The 27038-nt window shown below is 36.0% G+C and overlaps 1 protein-coding gene and 1 pseudogene across 2 annotated transcripts; both read right to left on the bottom strand.

The window, feature by feature from the left end:
- Positions 1-1567: 1567 nt before the first annotated feature.
- On the bottom strand, positions 1568-5417 carry LOC145032115 (DNAse I-like superfamily protein). Its single transcript, XM_078980810.1, has 16 exons — positions 5256-5417; positions 4619-5129; positions 4379-4545; positions 4137-4202; positions 3994-4046; positions 3844-3925; positions 3710-3753; positions 3558-3630; positions 3388-3480; positions 3252-3284; positions 3084-3172; positions 2573-3005; positions 2396-2481; positions 2147-2231; positions 1980-2063; positions 1568-1801 (listed from the first exon to the last, which is right to left on the bottom strand). The coding sequence occupies exons 1-15, from the start codon at positions 5334-5336 to the stop codon at positions 1980-1982; spliced, it is 1980 nt and encodes a 659-aa protein (XP_078836936.1). The 5' UTR covers positions 5337-5417; the 3' UTR covers positions 1568-1801.
- Positions 5418-18979: 13562 nt separating this feature from the next.
- LOC145032107 (lysine-specific demethylase JMJ27 pseudogene) lies at positions 18980-22790 on the bottom strand (annotated as a pseudogene). Its single transcript, XR_013677076.1, has 8 exons — positions 22510-22790; positions 22298-22422; positions 22121-22217; positions 21899-22034; positions 20394-21797; positions 20228-20312; positions 20006-20125; positions 18980-19920 (listed from the first exon to the last, which is right to left on the bottom strand). The product of XR_013677076.1 is annotated as a lysine-specific demethylase JMJ27 pseudogene (transcript).
- Between the last annotated feature and the right edge of the window lie 4248 nt (positions 22791-27038).

Genomic DNA, 27038 nt, shown 5'->3' with positions numbered 1-27038 from the left:
AATCGAAAAAACCAAAAATAAAAAATGGAAATTTAAGGAACGGAGAACCGAACCAAATATTCCTATGTGATTCCAATTGGTTCTGGTTCTGGTTTCGGTCAGTTTTATGTTCAATTTCCTTTATACTGGGATGAGATCAATTTTGGATCAGCGCCGAAATGACCCAGAACTGAAACCACAAAACGGAAATTCAAGGAACCGAAAACCGAATGTGGTTTCAATCGGTTTTGTTTCAGGTTCGCACATCTGTAACGCCTATTTGTTTGGCCTCCAATGGCTTCCATTAACAACATATAAGTATATAATGACAACTAAATGTATAAGTTGAGTTGTGTACCCTTATTGGGGGTATTTTGGTGGATATGTAACTTCTGATCATCTATAGGTGAATCTTGAAAATCTTGGAGTATAAGAAGCAAGGTGGACTAGTAAAGAAAGCAACTCATGTGAGTTTACCATAAGTACAAGTCCTATATTGATTTCTTATTTTAAGATGTTTTCTATGCTACTATATGTTGGATATGCTTTGAGGAGTTGTAATCGTCTTTCCAATGTGTAATGTGTTTACTATATGTATTTTTTGTGTATAGCGTAGAATCTGTTTTTGAGAAGTATGTTGCTCAATTGAGCTATTGTTGATTGAAAACTATAATTTGGAGCATCCTTATATGTATACATCTAGGATGGGAGACTGGGTGTAACTCATGATAGCCCAAGGGTTTTGACAAATTCGAACCAGCTTTTTTTTTTTTTTTTTTTTTTTTTTCAGATAACTCCTTCCATTTCTGGCAAACGAATAAGAACTTCCAAATATCGACATATTTGAACGGACTCCCCCTATTTTTGATCTTAAATATTTCTATCGTTGTCTCAAAAATGTTTGTATCACTTTCCCCCCTTTTTTTGTTCACTTTTCAAATTGTTGTAGGACCCGTTGAACTTTGTAACAGTATTGTTAGGGTTTGTTTGTATCACTTTCCCCCCTTTTTTTGTTGACTTTTCAAATTGTTGTAGGACCCGTTGAACTTTGTAACAGTATTGTTAGGGTTCAAATCGACATTCGACAACTAAACCACATCAAAACAACTATTTTTGCAAGTTAGAAGGTTATTAGACTGTACCCACAAAAAACGAGCAGTTTTTTCCTCAAAATGTTGTGTTTCACATGATATTTTTATGTTCTATTCAAACATAATAATAACATCAATTCTAGAATTCAACATAGTGATATGGAATCAACACATATATTCAGTAACGAGTAATATGCTTCATCTATTCGTATAACCTTGAGCTTGTATTGGCTTTTGGTAACTTCTGCTTGTATAAGCTGATATTCTAGATACAGATAATTTTTGAATTTTCAATATGCTGGGAGTGAACAATTTTTGGGGCAGTTGGGACGATCATCTACCTCTTACTGAATCAATAACATAACAGCTATCATGCGATGTGAGTCTACATTCTACAATAAGAATCGCTTCCTCAATCCAGAATAATTCACATTAAGGTAAAACTTATATAAAATACAGTAAAAGTTAGCACAGCATCACTGTCAAAGCAAAAGAGCTAATTAATATGTCATTTGCAATTAATCATTCCTATTGCTTAAAAAGTCACAACAGGAATGTATAAATATACATATATAACCTAACCTTTTACTTATCAAATCAACCCATGAAAACATATTTTAGGTGAGAATTACATTCAAAAGATGATTTTCTTTTAGGCTTTAACAAAACACAAATCCTCTTTGTTATCTTATCATTGTAGGATCCTCACGTATAGCCTCGATTCTCGTAAACTGATATAATCAAACAAGAATCCATCAAAATCAGTAAAAAGTTAATTATCATCCATATACATGGAAAAGTTATACTGATATGAAGCCTAAAGAAAGTATGAATATTGTGTTTTGGACTAGAAGAGTTAAGCCTAATTTACTTGCCACTACCATAAAAGGAAGATGAAAAGATCCATACCTAAACATCTTGTGATGTTTCATCATTCCCGTCTTTATTGAAAGCCAGCTCAGCAACCAATGCAACATGATCACTTCCCCATCTCTGTCCACATAAATTTATGTTGATATCATATATGAATCCAAATATAACATATTCTCATAAGAATAAATACAAGTAAAAGATACCTTTGTAGGAAATCCAGGAGTCCACTGCATTGCATGTTTTGGTATAGGAGCAAGTATCCTCACAGTCTGGAGACCCTCAGATCGCCTTCATGTAAACAAATGAGTCAAGTCTTGTTGACACTTTGTTTTTTTTATAATTTAAAATATATATATATATATATATATATATATATATATATATATATATATATATATATATATATATATATATATATATATATATATATATGAAAGGAGATGATGAGTCACCAGATGTAATCAACTGTCCCCTGGAAAGTCCGATGGTAGCTAGTCACCTGGGGCTCCCCATTCGAGTCTCTTGTTCCTGAATAATCCTACAATACAAAGTTACAAACATAAATACAAAAACGCATCAACTTTTAAAATAAATAAATTGGATGCAAACAAGACGAGAAAGATGGGCACCTCAACTTCTGAATATGTGCTTCTTAATCTCAAAGGATGTTCCATAGTTGTGCATTCTGAACTTCCTGTTGCAGCCTCTATTTCCATTGGGGTCCACCCTGATGGGTCATAACCATAACCAGACTTCTCAGGAGTTCCTCCTGAATCCAGCTCACCACCCTCAGAGCTCATGTTCACTCCCACAAACTCAGATCCATCAGCCCCATGTAACTCAGACAAAAATGAAGTCGAATCCTCACACACACTTACAGATACATCTTCCATGCCTTCAAGTATTTCTTCTGTTGATAATGTCACAGTAGTGTTTTCAGCATCGCCCTCAACTTTTTCATGTTCATGTGTTTTATCAGAAAGTAAGCTAGTGGTTTTTTCGTCTTCCTGCTGGACTTCCTTGTTATCAGGAGATTGAGTTGCATTATCAGTTGGCTGAGTTCTACAAAAATATGCAACCTATTTATTTTTAGTCATCATTTTGTAATTTCTAAATAGATTATGATATGATGATACATACCTGAAAGTATTAGTAAACTGTCTTTTGGGTCGAATTTCACCGGAATCTTGCCCTGATATCTTATTTCTAGGAAGTTCAGATACATTTAACTGCATGGAGAGGTAAATTTAGCAAAGAATAACAAATTTAACCAACTTTTAGTATTTGGAATGTTAGTTAAATTTTAACCTTTTGATCTGATATGAAGTTGTACAATGAACTCTGAAGTAAAAAAGAGGAAAGAGTTATTGGGATATAAATAAATACAGACAAAATTTGAGGTTTAGATATGTACAATGGAAGAGTTAAGATGCATCATACATACCTTAGGGGTAGAGTTAAAATCTCCACAAAGAACAACAGGAGCATTATCCCAAAGTTTTGATGTAGCATAAGCTCTTTCTAGAAGAACCCTAACCTGTTGGTGAAATGTGAAGGAGAAGTAAATTTACAAGGTTCAAAAATCAGGATGCCTTTTCATAAACAGATATATACCTGTCCAAGCTTAATCTCTCCTCTTTTAGGATTGAAAAGCACATGAATATTACATATGACAACTTTATTAGAGCTGCAGTCACATAAAAAGTGTTCAATGTAAGAATAGAAGAATTTACAAAAATAGAAGAATATGCTAAACTTAAACTTACCATATTGGTGTAGGTAAGTCAGTGGAACTTTTGCCATTTAGTGACTGTTCAATGTAAGAATAACATTTAGTGAAATAATGAAGACAAATATGTATTTTGCAAGTTTTTAACACTTCATTTAAGCATAAACACACCTCTAGAACACATATCTGAGCCACATTATCCCTCAGTCCAAGCTTATTGTACTCAATGGCTTCCTCATGTAGAAGCTTGAATCTAGGATAAGAGCCTATATCTCACAACTGATTTCATAGTTAAATCATATGATGAAAATGAAGGGATACCTTGATGAACGCCAAAATATTGCACAACCATCAACTGCCTCACCAGTTCTCATCTGATAGACAGAAAAAGGAGAAAAATTAGAAACAAACAAACAAATTTGAAATTCCCACACAGAGACATTGACACCACTAACAGCATTTACCTTCCAAATACCACTGTAGCCCCGCATCTTTAAGTCTTCCTCAAAATCCTCAAATCTATCAACCTCCTGCATAAATGAATAAACTACTGTAAAACAGGGTTACTTTCAAATCAAATACCAAAACAGACTATTGAAAGCTAAGGCTTTTATTTACTTCAAACTCTATTTTATAGGGTAGGGACACTCAGACTGTAAAAGGAAATAGAAAGAAAGCTTAATAGAACATGAGACAGAGGAGAAACCTGAAAGCATAATATATCAGCCGACCACAATCCCAGCTCAAACATGATATTTCTTTTCCGAAACTCCCAATCCAAAATATGGCGAGGTATGTGAAAGTAAAGTTTGTTTCGATGATTAATAGCAAGGTAATCAGCAAGAATATTGTAAGAAAGGATTGTAAATCGCTCTGCACAAATGTTTACCAATATGTCAATGCCAACTTGAAGAAAGTTAAAGAATTTTACACGGACATTACTTACCGCATCCAGGAGGAGGCCCGGGTTTTGCTTGCTCCCAATTACGATAGTCCAATGGCTTCGACGGACGCTGCCGGAACCGCTGTTGCGGGCGAAACTGTCCATAAGGCTGTGTTGGCTGTCCTTGCGGTCGAAACTGTTGGTTCTGATCAAAATCCGGCTGCTGTTGGCCTTGATTGTAAAATGGAGGTGGCCTGAACTGTTGATTTGGATTAAAATGCGGGCGCGGTTGTCCTTGCTGTTGAAACTGTTGATTCTGATAGTATAGAGGTGGTGGCGCGAACTGTTGGTATGGATTTGAATACGGTGGAGGTGGCTGTCCCCGTGGCTGAACATATTGGCCCTGATTAAAACGTGGATCGGAATTAGGTCGAAAATGGGAACGCGGCGGCGGAGGATTATAATCCGGCCGGAATTCACCATTATCGTCGTTATTACCGCTGATAATGTTGTCGGTTGCGTGCGGACGATTGGAGAATCCTCTGCCTCGCCATTGATTCCGGCCGCCTCTGTACTGCCATGTACAACAACAAGGAAAACTCAATTAGTATGAAGTGGAAATTGGATAAAGTGTCATTAGTATATGGGCGAGTGAATGAATGCGTGTGTGAGGTTTTAAGGGGATAGATAGGGTGATTACAGAGGGGGAAGGACGGAGGGACATGACGGCTGCGGCGGTGGGGAGGAACTGCAGGGAAGGGCAGGAGCGCTTCTTCAACATTGAGCTGCTGGCGACGGTGTCCCAGGGATCTAGCGCGTTATCCACGCTCCTCTAACACACGTGTCATACACTTGCACGGGTAAACACATTGTTTTAATTCGACATTGCAAAATAAAATACATAGAAATATAGAATTATCTATTTATGTTCTTTATTAGGGATTTTTACATTCATATCCTTATAAACTTTAAAAATTACTTCAATATCCTTATAAACTCAAGAATTACTTACATATCCTTCTAAAAGTATAAATATTACATCAATATCCAAATTTATATTTTAATTAGGATTATATCAAATTTTTAATAAATTATTTATTGAATATTAAAAATTGTACTTTATTTTACCAAAATACCCCTGCCTTCTTCACTATTTCCTCCCACGATTCAACACCCCCTTTATAGTATCCCACACATTCTTCTCCCTTACAACCCTCTACCAACTACCAGAGGATTAAACAGAATGAACGGAGCCCAGATGATTGGGTCTGTGATGATCGGTTAGATTTTGGCTTTAAACACAAGGAAGACGGGAGGTTGGCCGGAGTCGGAGTGGTGGCGGTACTCAACATCAGAATTTGGACCAGAGGCTGTTTAATCAGAGGGATCATTGGTATGTTGGGTTTAATATTGGATTTTTAGTTTGGCATCAGGTTCCTTTTCCTTAATCGTATCAAACTTACAACAATAAACATCAACTGGATTGTTTATAATAATGGTGTTGCAGGTATGTTGGGTTTTACAAAGGGGTGTTGCTTTTGAAGTAGGGTGTTATTTCTATGCGCCTCTGGAAGCCATCTCATAAGTAGACTGCTATTTTGGAAACACTTCTACAAGTAGAGTGCCATATTGTTATTGTTTCTAGTTTTTTTAAAGAGTCTTTACATGTTAGGCTATTTTGGTATTTTTCACCATGTTTTTGGTGGCTTTTCTTTTCTTTCATCTAATTTTGAAGCTTTTTGTTTTGTATGCATTGTAACTTTCCTAGCATCTTGCTGGTTGTTATATTTAAAATATTTTAGCCATTCAAAAAAATGAAAAGTTTAGTGTTATATCATCCGTCAAAATTAATCAGATGTAGTGATAAAAAAAGGTGGAGTATAAAATCTGTTTTATGCACCCAAATTAATCCAATCAGATACAATCGAATGCAAATTTAATCTAATGCAAATTAAAATTACTTCAAAGAATATAACAAAAATTATCTACTATTATGAACAAGAAAATAGAGATGTGATAGTAGGGGTAAGGAAGAAGAATTCCATTTGTTTTTTAGTTTTTTTTTTTTTATAAAACAACTTATGATTCTTTTTAAAGATTATCTATTGTTATGAAGAATGAGGCAGCGATAGAAATAGATGGAGAAGAAATTCTATTTTGTGAACCAAAGATAATCCAATACAGATACACAATTGATCAAACGCAAAGTTAATCTAATCAGATTAGCATTAATTCAAAGAAGTTTACCTGTTGTGATGAAGATGCAAAACTACTTATGTATGAAGAAGAGATACTTGATCAAGAAGGTATATGATACGTAATCTAATCTACCTTGTGATTTAGTTTGTGATTTAATTAGGCAAGGGTATTTTGGTAAAGTAAAATATAATTTTGAATATTAGATAAATAATTTATTAAAAAATAGATATAATCCTAATTAAAATATAGATTTGGATATTAATGTAATATTTATATTTTTAGAATGATATACAAGTAATTTTCAAGTTTATAAGGATATTGAAGTAATTTTTAAAGTTTATAAGGACATGAATGTAAAAATCCCTAATTATTTTTATATTTAGATGAACTCTTATACTCTAAAATAAAATACATAGAAATATATCTAGAGTAAATTACACGAATGGTCTCTATGGTTTGGGGTAATTTGCACGTTTGGTCCCTAACTTACTTTTTTTACTCGGAAGGTCCTTACTGTTTGTTTTTGTTAAGTGTTTGGTCCCTTCTATTTGTTTTTGTTACGCACTTGGTCCCCATCTTACCTAAAAAGACTATTATTTGATTAGGGAAAGATGATTGGATAGGTAGGGTAAGGTGAGTGGAGTGGATTGGGAGTGTGTTTATTTGAATAAATAAAAAAAAACTTTAATCTCATGGCAAAACATGCGCATATTTTAGTCTTGATTCTAATTCAATGAATTTGTGTAATTATTGTGTGTTTGTGTCGGTTTTTATTAACTCTTGATTAATAATTATAATAATATTTTTATCACCATCTTATTAATTTGTGTAAGTATTGTGTGTTTGTGTCAGTTTTTAAATTGTAAAAGATCTTGACTATCAAGTACGACTCCCTTCTTACAAATAAATTCTTATGTTTTTTTATTACTCGACTTGTTACTTTTTATCTATCACTTGGGAGACCCAAATTACCTTCATTTCACTCCAATGAAATATCTTGTTATCTATTACTTGAGAGACTCATATTAAGTTACTTTCGCTCCATTGAAATTTGTATTTTTTGATTTTATTCAAAGTTGTCAAGATCGGGATCTTATATAATTTTTTTTTTTCCGTTTTGTAAGATCGTGATGATAAGATCCTACCAAAAATATTTTAGTACATAACAAATACATTTTCATCAATCTGTTACTTATTCAGTTAACAATAAATAGGTTAAAATATAAAAATGCATATCCAATACATCATTAAACAATTCAAAATATATATATTATACGTAGTTAATTCAAGAAAAAAATAGTATCGATCCTACGATCTTACCAGTTCGATCCTACAAATTTACCACAATTTTTCCGTAAAACAATGCTAGTAAAATATGTTGGAAATTTAGTAAAACTATTTATATTTTTTACTAACTTTGGACATATATAAATATATACATATGTTGTATATATAACAAACTCTAAGTGAGTTTGTGTTCTCCTCCATGAGGGCTTCGAAACGATATATTATATGTCCAAAATAGAGTATAAGTGAATGAGATATCGATACTCAAAGATGGGTATTTGAGAATAAGTTTAGCAAAAGAGAGGAATGTGGGAATGAGTCCCACATTGTTAGAGAGACCAAACTCAACAAGGTTTATAAGCTTCATTGCATGAAAGGCTTACAAGCTTGTGTCTATGGTTATGTTACAATTCCTACCCGCACGCAGGGGGGGTTCAAATCTTGGTTCCGTAGACCAAAACACCGAACTCGTGCATGGACACGAATGCAGCTCCGAAAACTCGGGCGAGCACTACCCTCGTTTTTGCTAAACTTGACAGTAGTTTTGGTCCCTAATTTTGTAACGGATGCATTAATTGCGTAATTAATGACATTTATTACTAAATGCTCAATCAAAGTTGACAGTAGTTTTGGTCCCTAATTTTGTAACGGATGCATTAATTGCGTAATTAATGACATTTATTACTAAATGCTCAATCAATTAGTGATTTCTTTCCGTTTCATAATTCGACTATAAAAGAAGACCATTGCCTTCTCATTCAGACACACGAATGAATATACTACTCTTCTTCTTCCTTCTTCCTTCTCTGCATTTCAGGCAAGTCGTTATCTCCGGCAGTACACAATACTGTTTAGGTTGTTGTACCCTGGGAACAGACGGCGAATCTGTTTAAGGGAATCGAGTCCAACTCGAGCCTCAACTACATCGTTTGCATCTAATCTTAATTTACAGGAACCTCTCAAAGACGAAAATCGAAGACCTTATACTAACAGTCTTAAACAGATTTTATTCTTTCTTCTACACATTTTCGTTTTTCTGTTCTTTTATTCTAAAATCGAGTTTCTATCGATTTTTTTTCCTGTAATAATATATTTGATTGTCATTGCGATTTTTTCAGTATGTCTGCAACTCCCGTTGGTACTGGAACTCCTGCTGTTGGTGCTACCCCTGCTGTGAACCCAAATGCACCAGTTCCAAACATTATGGCTAACCATGCTGAAAGACCTGAAAAATTTTCTGGTCTGAACTTCAAGAGGTGGCAACAGAAGATGCTGTTCTACTTGACCACCTTGAACCTGGCTCGGTTCCTAACAGAAACTGCTCCTGTAATTGCTGAGGGGCAGGCTGATGCTCAATCTGTGACTACTGTGGATGCATGGAAGCATTCAGAATTTTTGTGTAGCAACTATGTGTTGAATGGGCTAACAAATGCACTTTACAATGTTTGTTGTAAAGTTGCAACTGCTAAGGAACTATGGGAGTCGTTGGAAAGGAAGTATAAGACAGAAGATGCTGGAACTAAGAAGCATGTTGTTGCTAAGTTCTTGGAATACAAAATGGTTGACTCAAAATCTGTTATGAGTCAAGTCCAAGACCTTCAGGTCATCATACATGATAACAATGCAGAAGGGATAAATCTTAATGAATCATTCCAAGTTGCATCAATGGTTGAAAAGCTTCCTCCTGGTTGGATAGACTTCAAAAATTACCTTAAGCATAAGCGAAAGGAGATGTCTGTGGAGGAACTGGTGGTGCATCTTCGCATTGAGGAAGACAATAGAATGGCCTTGAAGAAAGGCAGTGAAGTTGAATCTTCTAAGGTTCATATGGTGGAAGTTGGTCAAACTTCCAAAAGCAAAGGCAAGGGACCTCACAAAGGGAAAGCAAAGGGCAAAAATCTAGGCCCAAAGGCAGGAACCTTCAAGAAGAAGTTCAAGTGCTACAATTGTGGCCAACCGGGTCACAAGGCTTCGGAGTGCCCTCAACCTAAGAGGGAAAACCGTCAAGCAAACATGGTGAATGATAACATGGAGTTGGTGGCCATGATAACTGATCTCACGGCTATGGTTTCTGAAGTGAATCTTATGAACACAAATTCAAAGGAGTGGTGGATTGACACGGGAGCTACTCGTCACGTGTGTCATGACAAAAGTGTTTTCAACACTTACAAAGAAGTTGAAAGCCCATCTTTACCAAATAACGAAGCTGTTCGAGAGGAAGAACAAGCTCAATCCGAGGAGGAAAAGATAGAACCCAGAAGAAGTAAGAGGGCTAGAGTTGAAAAATCATATGGTGATGATTTTTTCACCTATGTGGTGGAAAGTGAACCTAAAACCTACCAAGAAGCGGTAACTTCTTCTGAGGGACCTCAATGGAAAGAAGCCATCAAAAATGAGGTAGAATCTATCTTACAAAATCATACATGGGAACTAGTAGATCTACCTCCAGGTAGCAAGCCACTAGGTTACCGTTGGATCTTTATACGGGTGTCGCTGAAATCACTTCTGATTTTCAGGACTACCGTAACTTACAGGAAGAGCATTGGGCCCAACAAGAGTTGCGGTGGGCTGAGCAAGATCAAAGATGGGCTACTCAAGAGCAGCACAACCGCAACATTCACCATCTGCTGAGTGATATCCATAGAGTTCTTGTGCTCCCCACACAGTCGCAGCAGCCATCAGCATCCCAACCCCACTGGCCTCCCTACTATCCTACAGATTACCCTTCACAGTTCCCTCCATATCCTCCGCCCGGTCCTCAATAGGACGGCTTCGCCTCTCTCCAAGCATCGAGGACGATGCTATACTTTAAGCTTGGGGAGGGGTATCCATCCATGCATAAATCCCGTTGCATGTAGGTTGCATGTAGTTTTGTACATATTGCATTAATTTTCATTTCATTTTCGTTTTCATTTTTTTCTGCATGGAAAATTTTTCAAAAAAAAAAAAAAAAGATCCAATCCCAAGCAACCGAATCTTTTCAAAACAGTTGAGCAGGTAAATGAGTCATGTGCCTTGAAATTGGCTTGCTTTTCTTATTGAAAAAAATCTAAAAGCAAGTTAATCACACACGAGCACATCTCCCGAAGCTACTTGTGCAAAACAGAAAATGAGAAGATTGTCAACACTGAAGCATAACAGCAGGTGTGAGTTAATTCTTTGGGACGTATGACCGGTCTTATGAGTAGTAATGCTCAATTGAACTTAAAATGCCAAATTCAAAAGTTCATAAAAAGAATGCAAAATCTTAATGTCCAACCTTCCAGCGCTCTTAAAAGTCCTTTCTACTTATTCCCTTTTATATACCCTGCTTGAGGACATAGATTTCAACTATACTTACGGGTTTTTGCATGTTAACATTTAGTCCGCCGAAAAATGTCTTAGAAGTCCTCACGGTAATAGACCGTGAGATGTCCCACAATAGAAAAGTCAAGGACGGAAATATAAGGAAATTGGCCAAATAAACAAATTAATAAGAGTGTTATGTGTTAACTTAGTTATTTGTATATGTGTTATATTGTTCTAAAAAAAAAAAAAAAAAAAAAAAAAAAAACTATTATTAAGTTAATCTGTGACCTTTGGGATTCGAACAAGTAAACTCTGAGGGGTGTTCTACACCTAATCACCTAAAGCTAAATTGTTTGGGATTGATTGGGTTGAAAGTTCGCTATATGGGTTCCATAGAAAGTCATGAACTTAATAATAGTAAATAAAGCTAATCTGTGGTCTTTGAGGTTCGGGCAAGTAAACCCGAGGGATTTCTTTAAATCTAGCACACTAAGGTCATTTGATTTGGATGTGTTGGTTGAAAGCCTGCTACATGGATTTCAAAGAAAGCCATGCGCTTTATTTATAAAAAAAAATGTGTAATTAGAAAGTTTGTACATAGTTGTGTTTATAGTTTAATTAGATGTTGTGTTTAGGAAAAATAAATGGCTGTCAAAAGATTCCCTTGGACTTGGATTTGAATTTATGACATTGGACTGAATGTTAATTACTTCAACTGGTGTAAGTGGTTTGAAGTTTGTAACCAATCTAGATAAATATTAGGGAATTTTTAGAAAAGATTTTTCAGAAAAAGATTGTTGTTGACCAACAAATAGCTGGAATCGAACATTGTTATATTTTATGAAACAAAGATGGTTGAGCATGTTTTGTCATATATAATTTCACGAGAGTAAGACCATAATTTGTTCCAAGAATTGACTTGATAATATTGAAAAGGAATAAGTGTTGTAATCTTTAATTCTGTTGAGTTGTACTAGGGAGTAGCCAAAGTCTTGTTTCTATTATCATTTAATATTTTGAGACTAAAGCAAAGTTAACTCGAGGCATGACAGGTACATTCTCAACTATGGTACAAAACAGGGTAATTGGGTTGGATCTTTTCATGCTTGTTTTGATTTCATGCATTAAGTTATAAATAGTCTTAACTTTAATTTTCTTTTCTTCTATTCTATTTTCTTTTTTTTTCTTTTCTAGTTTAAATCTTCTTGTTCTTTCTTGAGGACAAGAAAGGTTTAAGCTTGGGGAGATTTGTTAGGTGCATTTCATGCATTCATTTTTTATAGTTTTAGTTCATAAAATTGCATTACATTTAGGTTTAGACTCATGCATTTTGTATAATTTCGGGATTTTTCATGATGCAATTCCATTCACACGCTTTTAGGATATTTCAGGGACTTATGAAGGTTGGATCTTGTTGGAGGAAGTTATCAAGAGTTGGAGACAAAGTTGTAGAAGTTTTGGAGCTTTGAAGAGAGAGAATGAAGAAATGAAGAATTTGGCTTCACAGGAGTTTACACGACCGTGTAAATTTACACCTTTGATTTACACGGGCCGTGTAAACGTATATGCAAGGACATTCTACTTCGAAGACCTGGAAGAATTAAGCATTCTACTTTTCTTGTTTACACGGCCGTGTAAACCCTCACCTTTGATTTACACGGGCCGTGTAAACGTCTCGACAGTTTTAAAGTGGTTTTTGTCTTCTTATAATCGAGACAATCAGTTTTTATGGGAGTTAGGTCGGATTTTGGGAGGAGAAGAGACGATTTTCAGAGCTTTTGCAAGTAGATTAACACTTGGAAAACACTTTAATTTCTTTTTGTAAGTCAATTTGAAGTTTAAACCTGTTTGATTTGTAGTCCAACCTAGATATGTGTGGTTGATTTTATTATCATTTCCGAATCTGAATTCTTAAGTATGTGTTGTTAGACTGTAACTTGAATTTGACTTATGTTTAACATCTAGTAATCTTTGATTTGATCTTAATCATGTGTTTGATTAGTTCTCTTTTTCACTTGATCAATGAACTAGGGTTCTATTCAATCTAGTTAATCAAATCATGAAATTCGTATATGTTTTATGATTTGATGTTAGTAACACTCACTTACTTGGTTGTAATTAGATCAAAATTAGTGCAATCAAAGATTAAATGTTTATATTCCCAAGCTTAAGAGGAATGTTAAACATTGTTGGTAATTAATGCAAGAACATAATGTCATTTAATGATTTAATGCAAGAGCTTATTTGGGTTGAATCAATTAAATGAAATTTTATTTAAAGAGCTTATTTTGAATAAAATACTTTTGCCAATTTGGATATTAGAGTTTATTAATATCCAACTTACCAACCTAGATTGAACATGAGTTATAATCATATTACATCTTTCAACATAATACATATATAAGAGTCAGAATCGGAAATGTACTTCTTCTACTGCGTTTATTTTCAATCTTTCTTATTTATGAAGTTTAATTCAAGTTTAAATACAAACCCCCATTTCAATATTACTTGTATTATGTGTGAAAATATGGCAAGATAAAAAGTCCCGTATCTCTGTGGACCGACCCAGCTTACTCTATACTATCTTTAGTATTAGAAAAAGCAGTGATTTAAGTTATATTAATATTATTTTATCCCATCATTTGTTGGTTTGACACCCCAACATCCTTCAAATGTTTTTAGTTTCTTTATCCAATTTTTACTCTTAGGGTTCTAAATATTTAAATTTTACTATGATATTTTCTCCATAAATTTCATTTGGTAATTGTTAATTGATAATTTTCCCCCCGTCTCATAGACCCCCGCAGTCGAATCGGGAGGATGACGAACGTTGAGACTGTGCTTGAAATCGTCAAAGAGAATGAAAGGTAGACCCTTTGTGAAGATATCCGCAATCTGATAACGAGAGGGAATGTGGAATACACGGACTTGACCCTGAGCGACCTTTTCCCGAACGAAATGAATGTCCAGCTCGATGTGTTTGGTACGTTGGTGCTGAACCGGGTTGCATGATAAGTAAACAGCGCTGACATTGTCACAATAGACTAGTGTGGCTGTAGTTGGAGGGACATGAAGCTCCAACAACAAATTTCGGATCCAACATGTTTCGGAAACGACATTTGCAACTCCCCGGTATTCTGCTTCTGCACTAGATCGGGAGAGTGTTAGTTGACGCTTGGAGGACCAGGATATTAGGTTATCGCCCAAGTAGACACAGTAACCAGAAGTTGAGCGTCTCGTGTCCGGGCAACCTGCCCAATCGGCATCGGTATAGGCAATAAGTTTCCTAGAAGGTGATTTGTGAAGATACAACCCGTGAGCAAGAGTACCTTTAATATACCTCAAAATTCGTTTAAGAGCATTAAAATGAGATGTTCGGGGTGCATGCATGTGCATGCAAACTTGTTGAACTGCGTAGCTTATGTTTGGCCGTGTGAAGGTCAAGTATTGGAGAGCCCCTGCCAGCTGGCGATATTGTATTCCCCCATCAGGCAAAAGAGTTCCATCGGTGCTGCTTAATTTGGCCTTACTGTCAACTGGTGTAGAAGTTGGGTGACATGAGGTCATGCCTGCTCGTTCCAAAATGTCGGTGGCGTACTTTTGTTGTGACAAAAAAGTGAATCTTTATGACGAGACACCGAAATTCCAAGAAAGTAGCTTAGGGGTCCAAGATCTTTCATGGCAAACTCTTTTGCTAATAAAATCATAAACTTATGATGTAATCCGGGTGAGGAGGTGATGAGTAAGATGTCGTCTACATATAGAAGGAGGAAGGCCGTATGGGTTCCCTTTTTGTATACGAATAGTGAATGGTCACATTTGCTATGTTTGAACCCCATAGTGAATACGTAGTCAGCAAATCTTTGGTACCAAGCTCGTGGTGCTTGTTTAAGTCCGTAGAGAGACTTTTTAAGCAGGCATACATGATTTGGATACAAATGATTACGAAATCCGGGGGGTTGATGCATGTAAACCGTTTCATGTAGATGTACGTGTAGAAATGCGTTTTTCACGTCGAGTTGGTGAATTTGCCACTCATTAGAAAGAGCTAGGGACAAAACAGTCCGAATTGTCGCCGGCTTTACCACGGGGCTGAAAGTGTCACCACAGTCGATACCTGCTTTTTGAGACCTGCCATCACAAACCAAACGAGCTTTGTATCGCTCTAAAGAACCATCAGACTTAGTTTTATGACGATAAATCCACATACTACGCACTATATTCATATTGTTATGTTTCGGGACTAACTCCCACGTTTTATTATCAATAAGGGCCTGAAACTCGTCTGTCATCGCTTTATTCCAATCCGGGTTTTTAAGTGCTTCTATTGGGTTTCGAGGGATAGGGGAGAGAGAGGTAGAAGTATGGAGGTTGTAGTGTTGTTTGGGTTTCGAAATGCCAGACATACTTCTGGTGTGGATGGTACGAGTAGGAGGAACAGAAGGTGTTTGTGAGGTGATTGGTAGGGGGTTCGAACCAGAAGGGGTTGTTGTTGTGGAAGGCGGTTGTTGAAGGGTAGGCCTTGTACGACGTGAATAAGTGATTAGGGGAGGTGATGGGGTGGTTGCCGGAGCATTGTTGTCAACCAATGGGGGAGGCGTAGCTGCGTTGGGGGTTGGTTGAATGGAGTCGGACCACATTAATGGGTGTGGGTCTGATGGTAGTTGGGTTGTAGGGGTCGATGATGATAGGTTAAGATAGGGAAAAATAGTTTCATCGAATATTACATGGCGGGATATAATAATGGTTTTATTTTGCATGTCAAAACATTTGTACCCTCGATGATTGATGGGGTGGCCTAAGAAAATGCAGGGTCGGGAACGTTTTTGGAGTTTGTGGATGGTCGGAGATGGAGTAAGTGGGTAACATAGACAACCGAAGGTACGAAGGTGTGAATATGAGGGTTGAAGATTATATAGAAGATGTGTAGGGGTTAGATTGGCAATAAGTTTGGTGGGAAGAATGTTTAACAGGTACGTAGCATGTTGGAGGGCATGGTGCCAAAAATGCATGGGTACGTTTGAGTGAGTGAGAAGAGTGCGAAGGATATTATTAATGGATCGTATTTTACGTTCAGCTTTTCCATTTTGAGGAGATGTGTGCGGACAAGAAAAGCGGAATTGAAGGCCATTTTGAGAGCAAAAATTGTGAAATTGATGGTTATCAAACTCACGACCGTTATCACATTGTATGGTTTTAATAGTGTAATGGAATTGTGTTTTGACCATAGCAAAGAATTGGATGAAGATGGAAAAAACTTGGGACTTATTGGCTAGAGGATAAGTCCATAAATAATTGGTTTTGTCATCCAAAAATAAAATATAGTAGCGGTGACCACTAGAGCTTAACACAGGGGAGGTCCATAGATCCGTATGAATAATGTCAAAAGGTAAATGAGTTATTGACTGAGAAGTAATAAAAGGAAGTTTTATTTGTTTACCCAACACACAAGAACGACAAACAGAAGAAAAAGGTTTTGATCTAGGAAAATTTAAAGTAGAACGTAAAGAAGATAAAACATCCGCGCCCGGGTGGCCAAGGCGATGATGCCATAGGTCTCTTGTAATTGCAGCAAAAGTAGAAGGTTGTGTAACTTGGGAATTTGACTGGAGCTTGAAAGGGTAGAGAGCACCGGTACTATTGCAACGGAGGATTAGAGTCCGCGTCTGGAAGTCCTTCACATCAAAACCAAACTTGTCAAATTCTACAGAAACATTGTTGTCAATAGTGAAGCGACGAATGGATAAAAGATTTTTAATGACATTTGGAGTGTGAAGAACATTTTTTAGAATAAAAGGAGGAAAAGGGTAAGGAAGTGTTTGATTACCGGTGCCTTGAATTGGAATAGTGGAACCATTACCGACAATGACATTCTGAGAAAGACCATTATTGATATAAGACGTGAAGTTACCTGTGTTGGGAGTCATGTGTGACGTTGCTCCGGTATCAACATACCAAGTCTGATCAGGTGGGTGTAATGCCATTGTGTGAAAAGCTTGCTCAAGATCGGTTGGTGTGTGGCTGATTTCTGATACCGGATAGGCCTGCTGAGGTCGATTGCCTAGAATCCCAGGGGAAACTGATGGAGGTCTGGAGGATCCATATTGCTGGGTCGGATATGGGCAAGGGGGGTAAGCCCATGGTGTATAGTTGGGAAAAGCCCATGGTGGCGGTGTAGTCCATGGCTGATAGGGACGGGACCCCCGATTGTATGTCTGTTGGGTTTGGTTATTGTTGGTACCGCGTCCACGCCCGTTGGAAGATCGTGCACGACCGCGTCCTCCTCGACCCCGTCCGCGTCCACGAGAGGTAAAGGGATCTGCCTGTTGGTGGTTAAGGCGGCTGCTATCTCCAAAATTTGGATGAGTCATTGGTGCTGAAGCAGTCAAGGCGGTAGCGGAGGTGCCTCCGGTTAGGGATACAGCAGTGGCAGCAGCCTGATGAGCTTTTCGTGCTTCTTCCATGATGAGTTTGGAGCGAACTGCATAGAAATCAGGTAAGGGTGTTGTTTGCTGGATGATCATCGCGACCCCTTCATAGCTTTCATTGAGACCAGCAATTAGTTGAAGAACAAGACGTTGGTTGGAAATCGGGTTTCCCACATTTGCCAGTTGATCAGCAAGCATCTTCATGGCTTGGCAATAGGAGGAGATGTTAGGGTGTTGATCAAGTCTTGTAGAGACGAATTTGCTGTCAAGATAGACAGCTCTAGTGCTCTGGTTATCTTGAAAAATGTTTTCAAGGGCAGTCCATGCCTGACACGCAGTGGTGTTTGGTGTCAAAATTGTGTGCAGCAGATCATTAGAAATTGTGTTGTAGATCCATTGGAGAACAATAGCATCGAGTCGTGACCATGCTGCAAACTCAGATGCTTTAGCTTTGTCGGCTTCAGTGGAGGTTTTATCAGCTTCTGTTGAGGTTGAGGAAGAAGAAGAAGATGGTTTTGAAGGAGGGATGACGGTAGAATCAATGTGATCTGCAACCTGAAAAGCCCTGCAATGGATGCGAAATAATTCTGCCCATGAGGTGTACTGTCCGCTCTCCATCTCCAGTATAAACGGAATGAAGTTCCGTATGTTTGTGACTGTGATGGCTGGGTGAGATTTTGGGTCCATTGAAGAAGAAGAGAAAAAAAAAATGGCGTACAGGAAAGAACAGGAGGCGAGGTAGGGTTAATGATATTTGTGCTCTGATACCATGTTAATTGATAATTTTCCACCCGTCTCATTCCAATGATTTACAATCCATATTTATACAATATCCTATCGCTATCTATAATGAAGAGTTTATCAACTATAACAATACTTTCTCAATATGAGGAAAGATATCTGAAAGATATCTTCGGCTAATAGTAATATCCACATTAAAAGCATTATCTTTATTTCGTTTAAAATAGTTTTTATGAGATTTTACAATTAAACTTTTTTAATTTTTACACATCAGTAAAATCATTGAAATGTACTTTTATTAATAAAATATTTTTTACGATTTGTTTATTTAGCACAAAAAGATTACTACCACATCAAAACTGGATAAATACAAAGATGATGAAAATGGATGGATTTTCCAATTTATTGATGTATTTCATATCATTTATCATTTTTCTCTTTTTGGCCTTAAATTATTTTTAAAGTTTTTAACTTGTTATAATTAGATCTAATCATACTGTAAATTATCTCTTGCCTAAATATACAAAAATTCCGCAACATGGCGTGGCACGAGGTTTGTTTCTAATAATTAAGTTAGATATTACAAAAGATAGATTTTGAATACTTGTAGTCCACAAGTGAGCTAGTTTAGTAGCCTTGCAAAATACCGAAACCAAGATGGCCCTTCAATACCTGATCATATTCATCACCAAATTTGTGTGCCACCTCCCGTGCCTTCTTCTTTAGAGCATCTGAAGCATTATCATATTCTAACTGAGCCACCTTCAACATCTCCTGAGCTTCCACAAACTGTTTCCATCTCCCACATAACCTTTCCTTCAATGGCTCTAATGATTCTTTCAACACCATCAACTCTTGTTGTAAAGGCTCGTTTCCAAACTTAAGCTTCTCAACCATGTCCATCCTTTTATGGGCCCGCGACAGATCAAATCCAAACCTCTCAAATTTAAGATCCTCCCGAACCGGTCCTCCGCCAGTTCACCCACGGATGTTTCCAGAAAACTTTTGATGACCACATGGAATTCTCTCAAAATGGAAATCCACATTTCTTTTGCACGAATTTGAACCCCTTGAAATGTGTCTGGGTATTGGTGTTCAACAGCCTCCAGTAGCTTTTTCACCTCCGTCCCAACAACATTCCCCCGACACAATCCTTCATCAGGCATCAATTTTCTAGAAGCTTCATGAGTATGATCAGTCAACCACTATTACTGCTGGTCTGGTCAGAATTGTCACCGCTCTCAGTATCATTCACCCAACCGTTGCTATTATTGAAAATTTAAAAGATAGGTTAATTGTCATGGTTTATGTACCGTTTGAAGTCTCATGTACCTTCAGATCATAAATGGGGTTGTTTGAATCACTAAACCCTGCCAAATCCATCATGGCATGGTCTAATGCATATAGCATCATTTTCCCAATCTAAATATACCGCAGAAAAGTAGCAAGTTAGATAATAAAATTACTTATTAATATCAGTAATACTATAATTCGTGAGAGACTTTACATTTAGCTTATTTTGTTTGGTCCTGTGATTGTTGGGAAGCATACGGAATTCGTGTTGTAAGCGGATGCATTCACCAAGACTCTCGGGTGAAACAAAGTTAAGTTCAATCTTCGTACTAGACTATAAGGAGATGTTTTTTTTAATCAGCAAAATTAATAACAAACAAAACGATATTGCATTCATGCAAGTATTAAGTATTAGTGAGCAAGAACCTAATCTGACCTTCAAGTTTCTAACTTGATACAGACAACAGCTGGAATAAAAACAGCATCACCAAGCTTTTGTTTGAAGCTCCATGGTTCAATTCCTAATCAGGATCAATAAATCTGTATAAACATAACAAACAATCACCAAAATAGTGAAATACATACTCAAGATCAAGACATACCCAATTCCTCTTTCAGCTTCCTTTTATGTTCTATGTTCAGGTAAAATATCCAATCATGTATAGGATGAACAATCTTCTCAAATGCAAGACAATCAACATGCATAAGGTCACTCGAGTGATTCTAAAGATATTTCTCTAATTTAGGTACATCTTGCCTCCTGAATATGTCCCACAGAGCACCTTCCTCCTCACAAACTAAAGCTTCATCTTGATGTTTCACCATTTTGGTATTATTAAGCTTTGTGGATGCAAGGATATGAGATCCAGTATGTGTCAGGACATTCACCTGCAAGTTTAAAAAAAACATGCAAGGAAGAAAGAATCATACGCATAATAGGATTTTAAGAAGAAAGGAAATCATACAGTATCAGATTTATCATAGTGAAGCTTTGTAACAGAGTTTCCATAAGCTATATCCATACGTGGACTCATGTCAGGTTTGGAAGACAAATCAGGCAACTTAACAGCCACATTCAGGTAGCCAGTTTTAGGGTGTGTGTAGTCTTTAAATGGCAAACAGCTAATGAATTCAACAAAATAACGTAGCCATTCTCCTTCAGATAAGCAAGAAGGTTGCCAATCTTCTAACTTCAAAATCTCCTTTTTGAATCCACCTTCTGAGTATCCCCTAAAGAATTTGTGAAGATCAACACTCACCTTTTTCCAATCAAAACAGTCGATTGCATTCACTTCACATGTATGGGAACGATTGTTATTTTTTGTGATGTCACGAAAAGCACGCCACAAAACCATTGGCTCCCAACTTAGCCCTGAGGAAGTTGAAAGCACATCATTGACTACTATAGGCTCGCCTTTTGACCAATGCAATTGGAAATGTTGCATGTCTTGTTGAGGTTGAATGTCTTTAGCACTTAGAGAATACAAATAATATCCATTAGAATTTTCTTCATTAGCTTCAAAATCATAACAACACATGCCACATTTGGTAGAAGTTTGATGAATATCAATATCATCACTTGTGTTGATTTTGTATATCTCTTGTGCTTTCTCCAACATATTTACAACCCAATCAACAGGCATTATACGTTTCAACTCAAGGATCCCCTCATTACACCCACCAATATAAATTGGTGGGCAATTAATGCTACCATCTATAGAGAACTTCCATCCAGATTTCATACCCATATTTCCCTCACGTAAATCTTGACAACATACAAGGCATAAATCATTACCACATTCACAGCTTCTATATAAGTCAAAGATATATGCTCCACATTTGTCATTAAACAAAAAGATAAGTTCTAATACCTTTATATAATTAACACAATAACATTCTTTAACAATATTAAGTAGTCATCCCATGAGAGCAAGACTCCTACCAGTATATATTATCATCCACCTCACATTCAGCGTCTTGCAATTGTAAGTATGATAGAGACAATCCTGTCCAATGAGATAATATTAGGAAAGTAATAAATATGGTTTTTGTTTATAGTTTTAAGTATTTGAATATCTTACTTAGAAAAGGAATCAAAATAAGCTACCTTTAACCTTAGCCTCTATTAACTTCTCCCCTAGTTGGTCTGCATTCAGACGTTTCACAAAAGCCAAAACTTTTTGTATGATATGCTCTGAGTATTGAATTTTATCAGGTTTGGAGCAAGAATACCCCTGCATCACCTGCATAAACTATTTTGTTATGAGTATGTGGAATTACACAGGTAACAAACTAACAATAACCAAGAGTTTGCTTAAAAAAAACTAACTTTAGGTGAATATCCACGCAAGCATGCTTTGCAATTGCAATTTTTGCGACAAAAAGGGCAAGCCTTGATAAACTCCTCCTCCGATATCTTGGGGTATCTATTTCAATTCGAACACATAATCACAAAGTTGTACATGATTCTCTTAAAAAAATGTAATTACAAGTTCAAAATTACTACCATTTAGTCATGCATGTGACGCAATATTTCTTCGATTGACATTTCTTGCACTCAACAACGTGATCTCTTTCACTCCTATGACATTGATGGCACGATTTCAGCTGCTTGTCAGCCCCATTTCCTACCTACAAAAAATCAAACTAAAATTATAGCAACTTGCGTGATGATTCCGTATGAAAACGAGCAAGAACGGTCGTAAACAACTGAATTACGTTGATATCCGGGTTTTTTCGGACGGGGTTTCTTCTAATTGTGAGCTTTCACCTTCGTTGAAGCTGATTTCTCCGTCTTTCTCCTTTTCCTTGAATTCTTAATGGGGTCAAGTTTTGGTTCCTCCATTTCAGCAGGGACCAACTTTCTTTGCAATTGCCAAGTCGATATGTGAGCCATTTTTGCTTGTGTGATCGTGGGAGGAGGGCAGAAGCAGGTTATAGAAAGAGCCGCGTTAGTTTGAAAAAAGAAGCGTGTCGTATAAGATAAAGCTTTTTGAAAAAAATTCACAAATTGGTCCTTTAGGTTTACCGTTTTCCTTGAAACGGTCCCTATGAAATTTTTTCTATGAAATGGTCCTTAAAGAGCAAATCTTGCACACGAATGATCCTTACCGTAGATAGATTCGTTAAGTTGAAAGAATTGTAGATAAGGATAATTTTTGTCATTTTATGAAACTTACTTAGTGATCATTTGTGAAATTTTACACAATAACCATTTAAAATATTATAAAGTTAGTTTTGGGGAAATGACACAAATACCCTATAAAGTTTCTAGGGTTGGTCAATTCAGTCCCTAAAGTTTTTATCAAGTTTTATGGGTCCCTAAACTAGAAAAACGATCTGCTCCTTTAATCTCTATCAACCTGTAATAGCGAGTTCACCATATGATAGTGACCATTTAGACCAAAAATTTTTATATTGTGCCCCTATAAAGCCAAAAAAATAAGTTCGGAGATCAAGTGCTTATGCCACAAGATCAAAGAAACAAACCACTGAATTTCACTTAATTAGATGAAGAATATGCTTGTTGATATTGTTGATGTAAAAATCTTTCAAAATTGCTTCTCCAATAGCTCATTCTATTTCTAAAACTAATAGATTCTTCTTTTCTCATTTTCAAGTTTTCTCTTCTCCCAAATCACTTCGATTTTGTAGCATAAGAATTTGTTCCCCAAAATGTGGAAATCCGCTTTCAATTTGGTTTTGCAAAATTTTTGCAAGGCTCGATGTGGATCTCAAAGGAAATGGAAGTTAATGCCACATTATTTCCTTAAATACTGATAAGATTTTTGCATGATATCGAATAGACGTTTTGGTAGCTTTTCATTTTACGAGGTTTTAAAGTTGTATGCATTGAAGGTTTAACAACGAGATGCTTTAAATGTTTTGGAGACACCAAGAATTTGTGGCTTCTTCTACCACCTTTAACTTTTCGTTTAGGCTATTCGGTGTAGCAAGTGGAAGACGCGTGAGAGGCTAACGTGGAGTCCTTCAAGGCGCGTGAACACCGCCCCCAAAACCGACACTTTGATCGTGGCGTGGATGCGAAGACGGATGATTTGATTGGGCCTCTCGTTTTGACCGTTGGGGGGGGGGGAGGAGGGGGGTTGGGTGATATTTGACGGCTTGATAATTAAAATAAATAAATAAATAATCACTCAATTATTAATAAATTTCTTTATATATACACATTTTACATCTCAAACATACGTACACTCTTATTCAACAAAAAATACACCTTTCTCACATGATTTTATGGATCCAATCAAAATACTCAAACACCCGAACACTTCAAATTGATAACATCTCAAATCCAACAACAATCTATATTCACCAATTTTTCATACTACCCACACTACTACCAACAATAACAACCACTACAATTCAATCAACCCCAATTTCAAGCCATTCAACAACAACCTTCTCCGCAATTTCAACCTTAAACTTCTGAACGTCAACAACCTTCACAATCATAATAAGTTTTATTATCTCAATCTCAACCTATAAACATCGACAATGACGACGACAACGAACGGGTTGAAGCAACACAACGAAGTCGTTTAAGGCAAAAAAAAAAAAATCAGAAGATCCAAGGAAAACGAAAAGTATGCAATAGACCGAAGACGAGGAGGAAACTTCAGCTAAAGTTTGGATTTTATTATCAGAAGACGGGGATGTCGGCAACGCGCAAACGTGACAAAGTTTTTGGAATCGTGTTTTAGATCACTTCCACGCGTTATTAGGAAGGCAAACGACTCGGACATACGACTCGGTCAATGCAAAATGGAAGTTTGTCGTAATAGTCCAAAACAGGTCCTTTATTCGGATACGACGCATTCGTGATCTACCACCGACTTCAACAAAAGGGCGAGAACGTCCGAGTAGGACATTAGTGTTAGCCTCGACCTCAATGATGAGTTCGACGCCAAGGGGGAGGGTCCACCGGACGTCTAACTTTGTCGACCTTCGGGAAGGGACAAAGCAAGAAATGTGGCATCTTCAAGCGGAAAATCAACCAACGAGGACGTACTAGCGAAGAAAATAGACAAAACTTTAAGTTTTTTAGAAATAAAATTTGAATGAACGGAGGAAGCCCGTCGGCGAAAAATGACATTCACCGATCTTCAAATTTTAAATACGGTGCCGCAACCGAATCTCGATCCAGAAAATTTAAGGGCATTTTTTAAAATTCAACAAGAAGTTCTCGACAAATATCACAAGATTCTATGTTTTTTTTTATGTTATTTAGTAATTTATGTTTAATTTTCTATGTTTTTTTAGTAATTTCGGTTTATTTTTATTATTTTTTTTAATTTTTTTATTTTTTAGTAATTTAAATTTCTTTTTTTTTTTTTTTAGTAATTTAGGTTTAATTTTCTATTTTTTTAGATTTATTTTTCTATGTTTGATGTAATGTCATTTCAATTAATGTAAAACATTTTATTATGTTTTTATTTAATTTAATCGTAAAAAAAATGTTAAGTTATAACAATTTTCAATGTTCAGTGAGTTGGTGGTGAAGCTGACATGGTACACAGATATGACAATGCTTTTTCGATGGGTTGTTGATAACCACTCCTCATAGCCTTAATGCAATTCTAGTATTTAAAAACATAAGTTTTCATAGGGGTGAGAATGCTCGATCCAACTCGTAACCCAACACGAAAATAAATAGGTTTGGATTGAGATTTTTGACCCGCCAACCAGATTATATATATATATATATATATATATATATATATATATATATATATATATATATATATATATATATATATATATATATATATATATATATATATATATATATGGTGAGGTTAGATAGAAAACCATAATTAACCAAGGAACCAAATTTTTTTTCAACTTTTAGAACTTATTTTTTATAAAAAAAAAAACTAAAAATATAGAAATTCATAACTTTTTATTATTTTTTCAATGATATAAAATTCGATTTTTTTTTACGTCAAATTCACAACGTGAATCCGGATTCACACGGTGAATCCGAAAAATATTTTTTACCTTCACAATGTTAATATATGAATTTAGATATTTTCATATTTTTTTTTCGATAAAGAATAAACTCTAGAAATTGAAAAAAAAAAAAAATTAGTTCCTTGAAGAAACAATAATTATGGTTCCCTATTGAACTTTTTTCCATATATATATATATATATATATATATATATATATATATATATATATATATATATATAATGTTTAAAAAATATATTTAATTATTTATCAGTTTTGAATATTTGATTATCCTTTAATCGTTTTTCGAATTCCAAAACTACAAAGCATCTTCAAGTTGAATTAACATGCCTAATCCCTAAGAATTCCCTAATAAAAAAGAAATTCAATCATCAATCTCCAACTCACGACTCTGTATCTCCCATCTCCGTTGATTAAGGCATTGAGTCACTAACTGTCGTAGTGTCGCATGCACATCACTCGTCTTCGCATCCTCCGATTATCGAACACCACTCGTTGTTGTCACTCATGTTTATGATTTTATGTTGAATATTTAAGACTTTATGATTTCATTTTGTTTGTAATTTTTAATTTGATTTTAAAATTTGTTGCTTATTAAATATGTTATACGATTAGGTTCGACTACTAACCCACGAACTCATATACTTATACGGATTATATGGGTTGGGTTGGGTTGATGTTTTCAACCCACCAACACATATATTATATATGTTGGGTTGGGTCGTGTCAATGTATTCTGACCCTTCGAACCCAACCCAATTGTCAGGTCTAAATTTTCAGCTCTGCTTTATGAAACACTTTTTAAAAAAAAATGATTATATTGTTTAATATAGGTTGGGTTGGGTCGTGTCAATGTATTCCCCAGTTTTTTTGTAAATTCATCAAAGGAAAAGGAAGAAAAATATTCATTATACCGTGTTCGAAGGAGGGGAAGGAAAATATTCATTATACCGTGTTCCCGAGTTCGAAGGAAATGAAAAGAAATGAGAGGAAAATTTTATGTTTTCGTGTTCCCGAGTTAGGAGGAAAAAGAAAATAAAACTTGAAATTTCACTTCCCTTCACTTTCTTTCTAAATCCGTTCAATTTAGAAGGAAAATTTGAAAGGAAAATATGACTCCAAAATCCTTCCCCTCCCTTTGCTTTCCTTCCATTAATGAAACTCAGGAACACGATTTTCCTTCGGTACGCCTCACTTTCCCTCCGTATCCTATCCATTTCCCTCCTTAAGTATAACTCGGGAACAAGGCATAGAGA

This window comes from Lactuca saligna, chromosome 1, assembly GCF_052625555.1.
Source record: "Lactuca saligna cultivar CGN05327 chromosome 1, ASM5262555v1, whole genome shotgun sequence".
Lineage (NCBI taxonomy): Eukaryota > Viridiplantae > Streptophyta > Magnoliopsida > Asterales > Asteraceae > Lactuca > Lactuca saligna.
This window is presented reverse-complemented; position numbering and strand designations above follow the sequence as displayed.

Bases quoted from the DNA above. Each gene is read 5' to 3' on its own strand.
- LOC145032115 (XM_078980810.1), bottom strand. From the start codon at position 5,336: ATGTTGAAGAAGCGCTCCTGCCCTTCCCTGCAGTTCCTCCCCACCGCC. The intron at 3,926-3,993 runs GTATCCCTTCAT...CTCTTATCCTAG, and splicing joins ATATTTTGGCGTTCATCAAG to ATTCAAGCTTCTACATGAGG. The intron at 3,006-3,083 runs GTATGTATCATC...ATATTTTTGTAG, and splicing joins CAGTTTACTAATACTTTCAG to AACTCAGCCAACTGATAATG.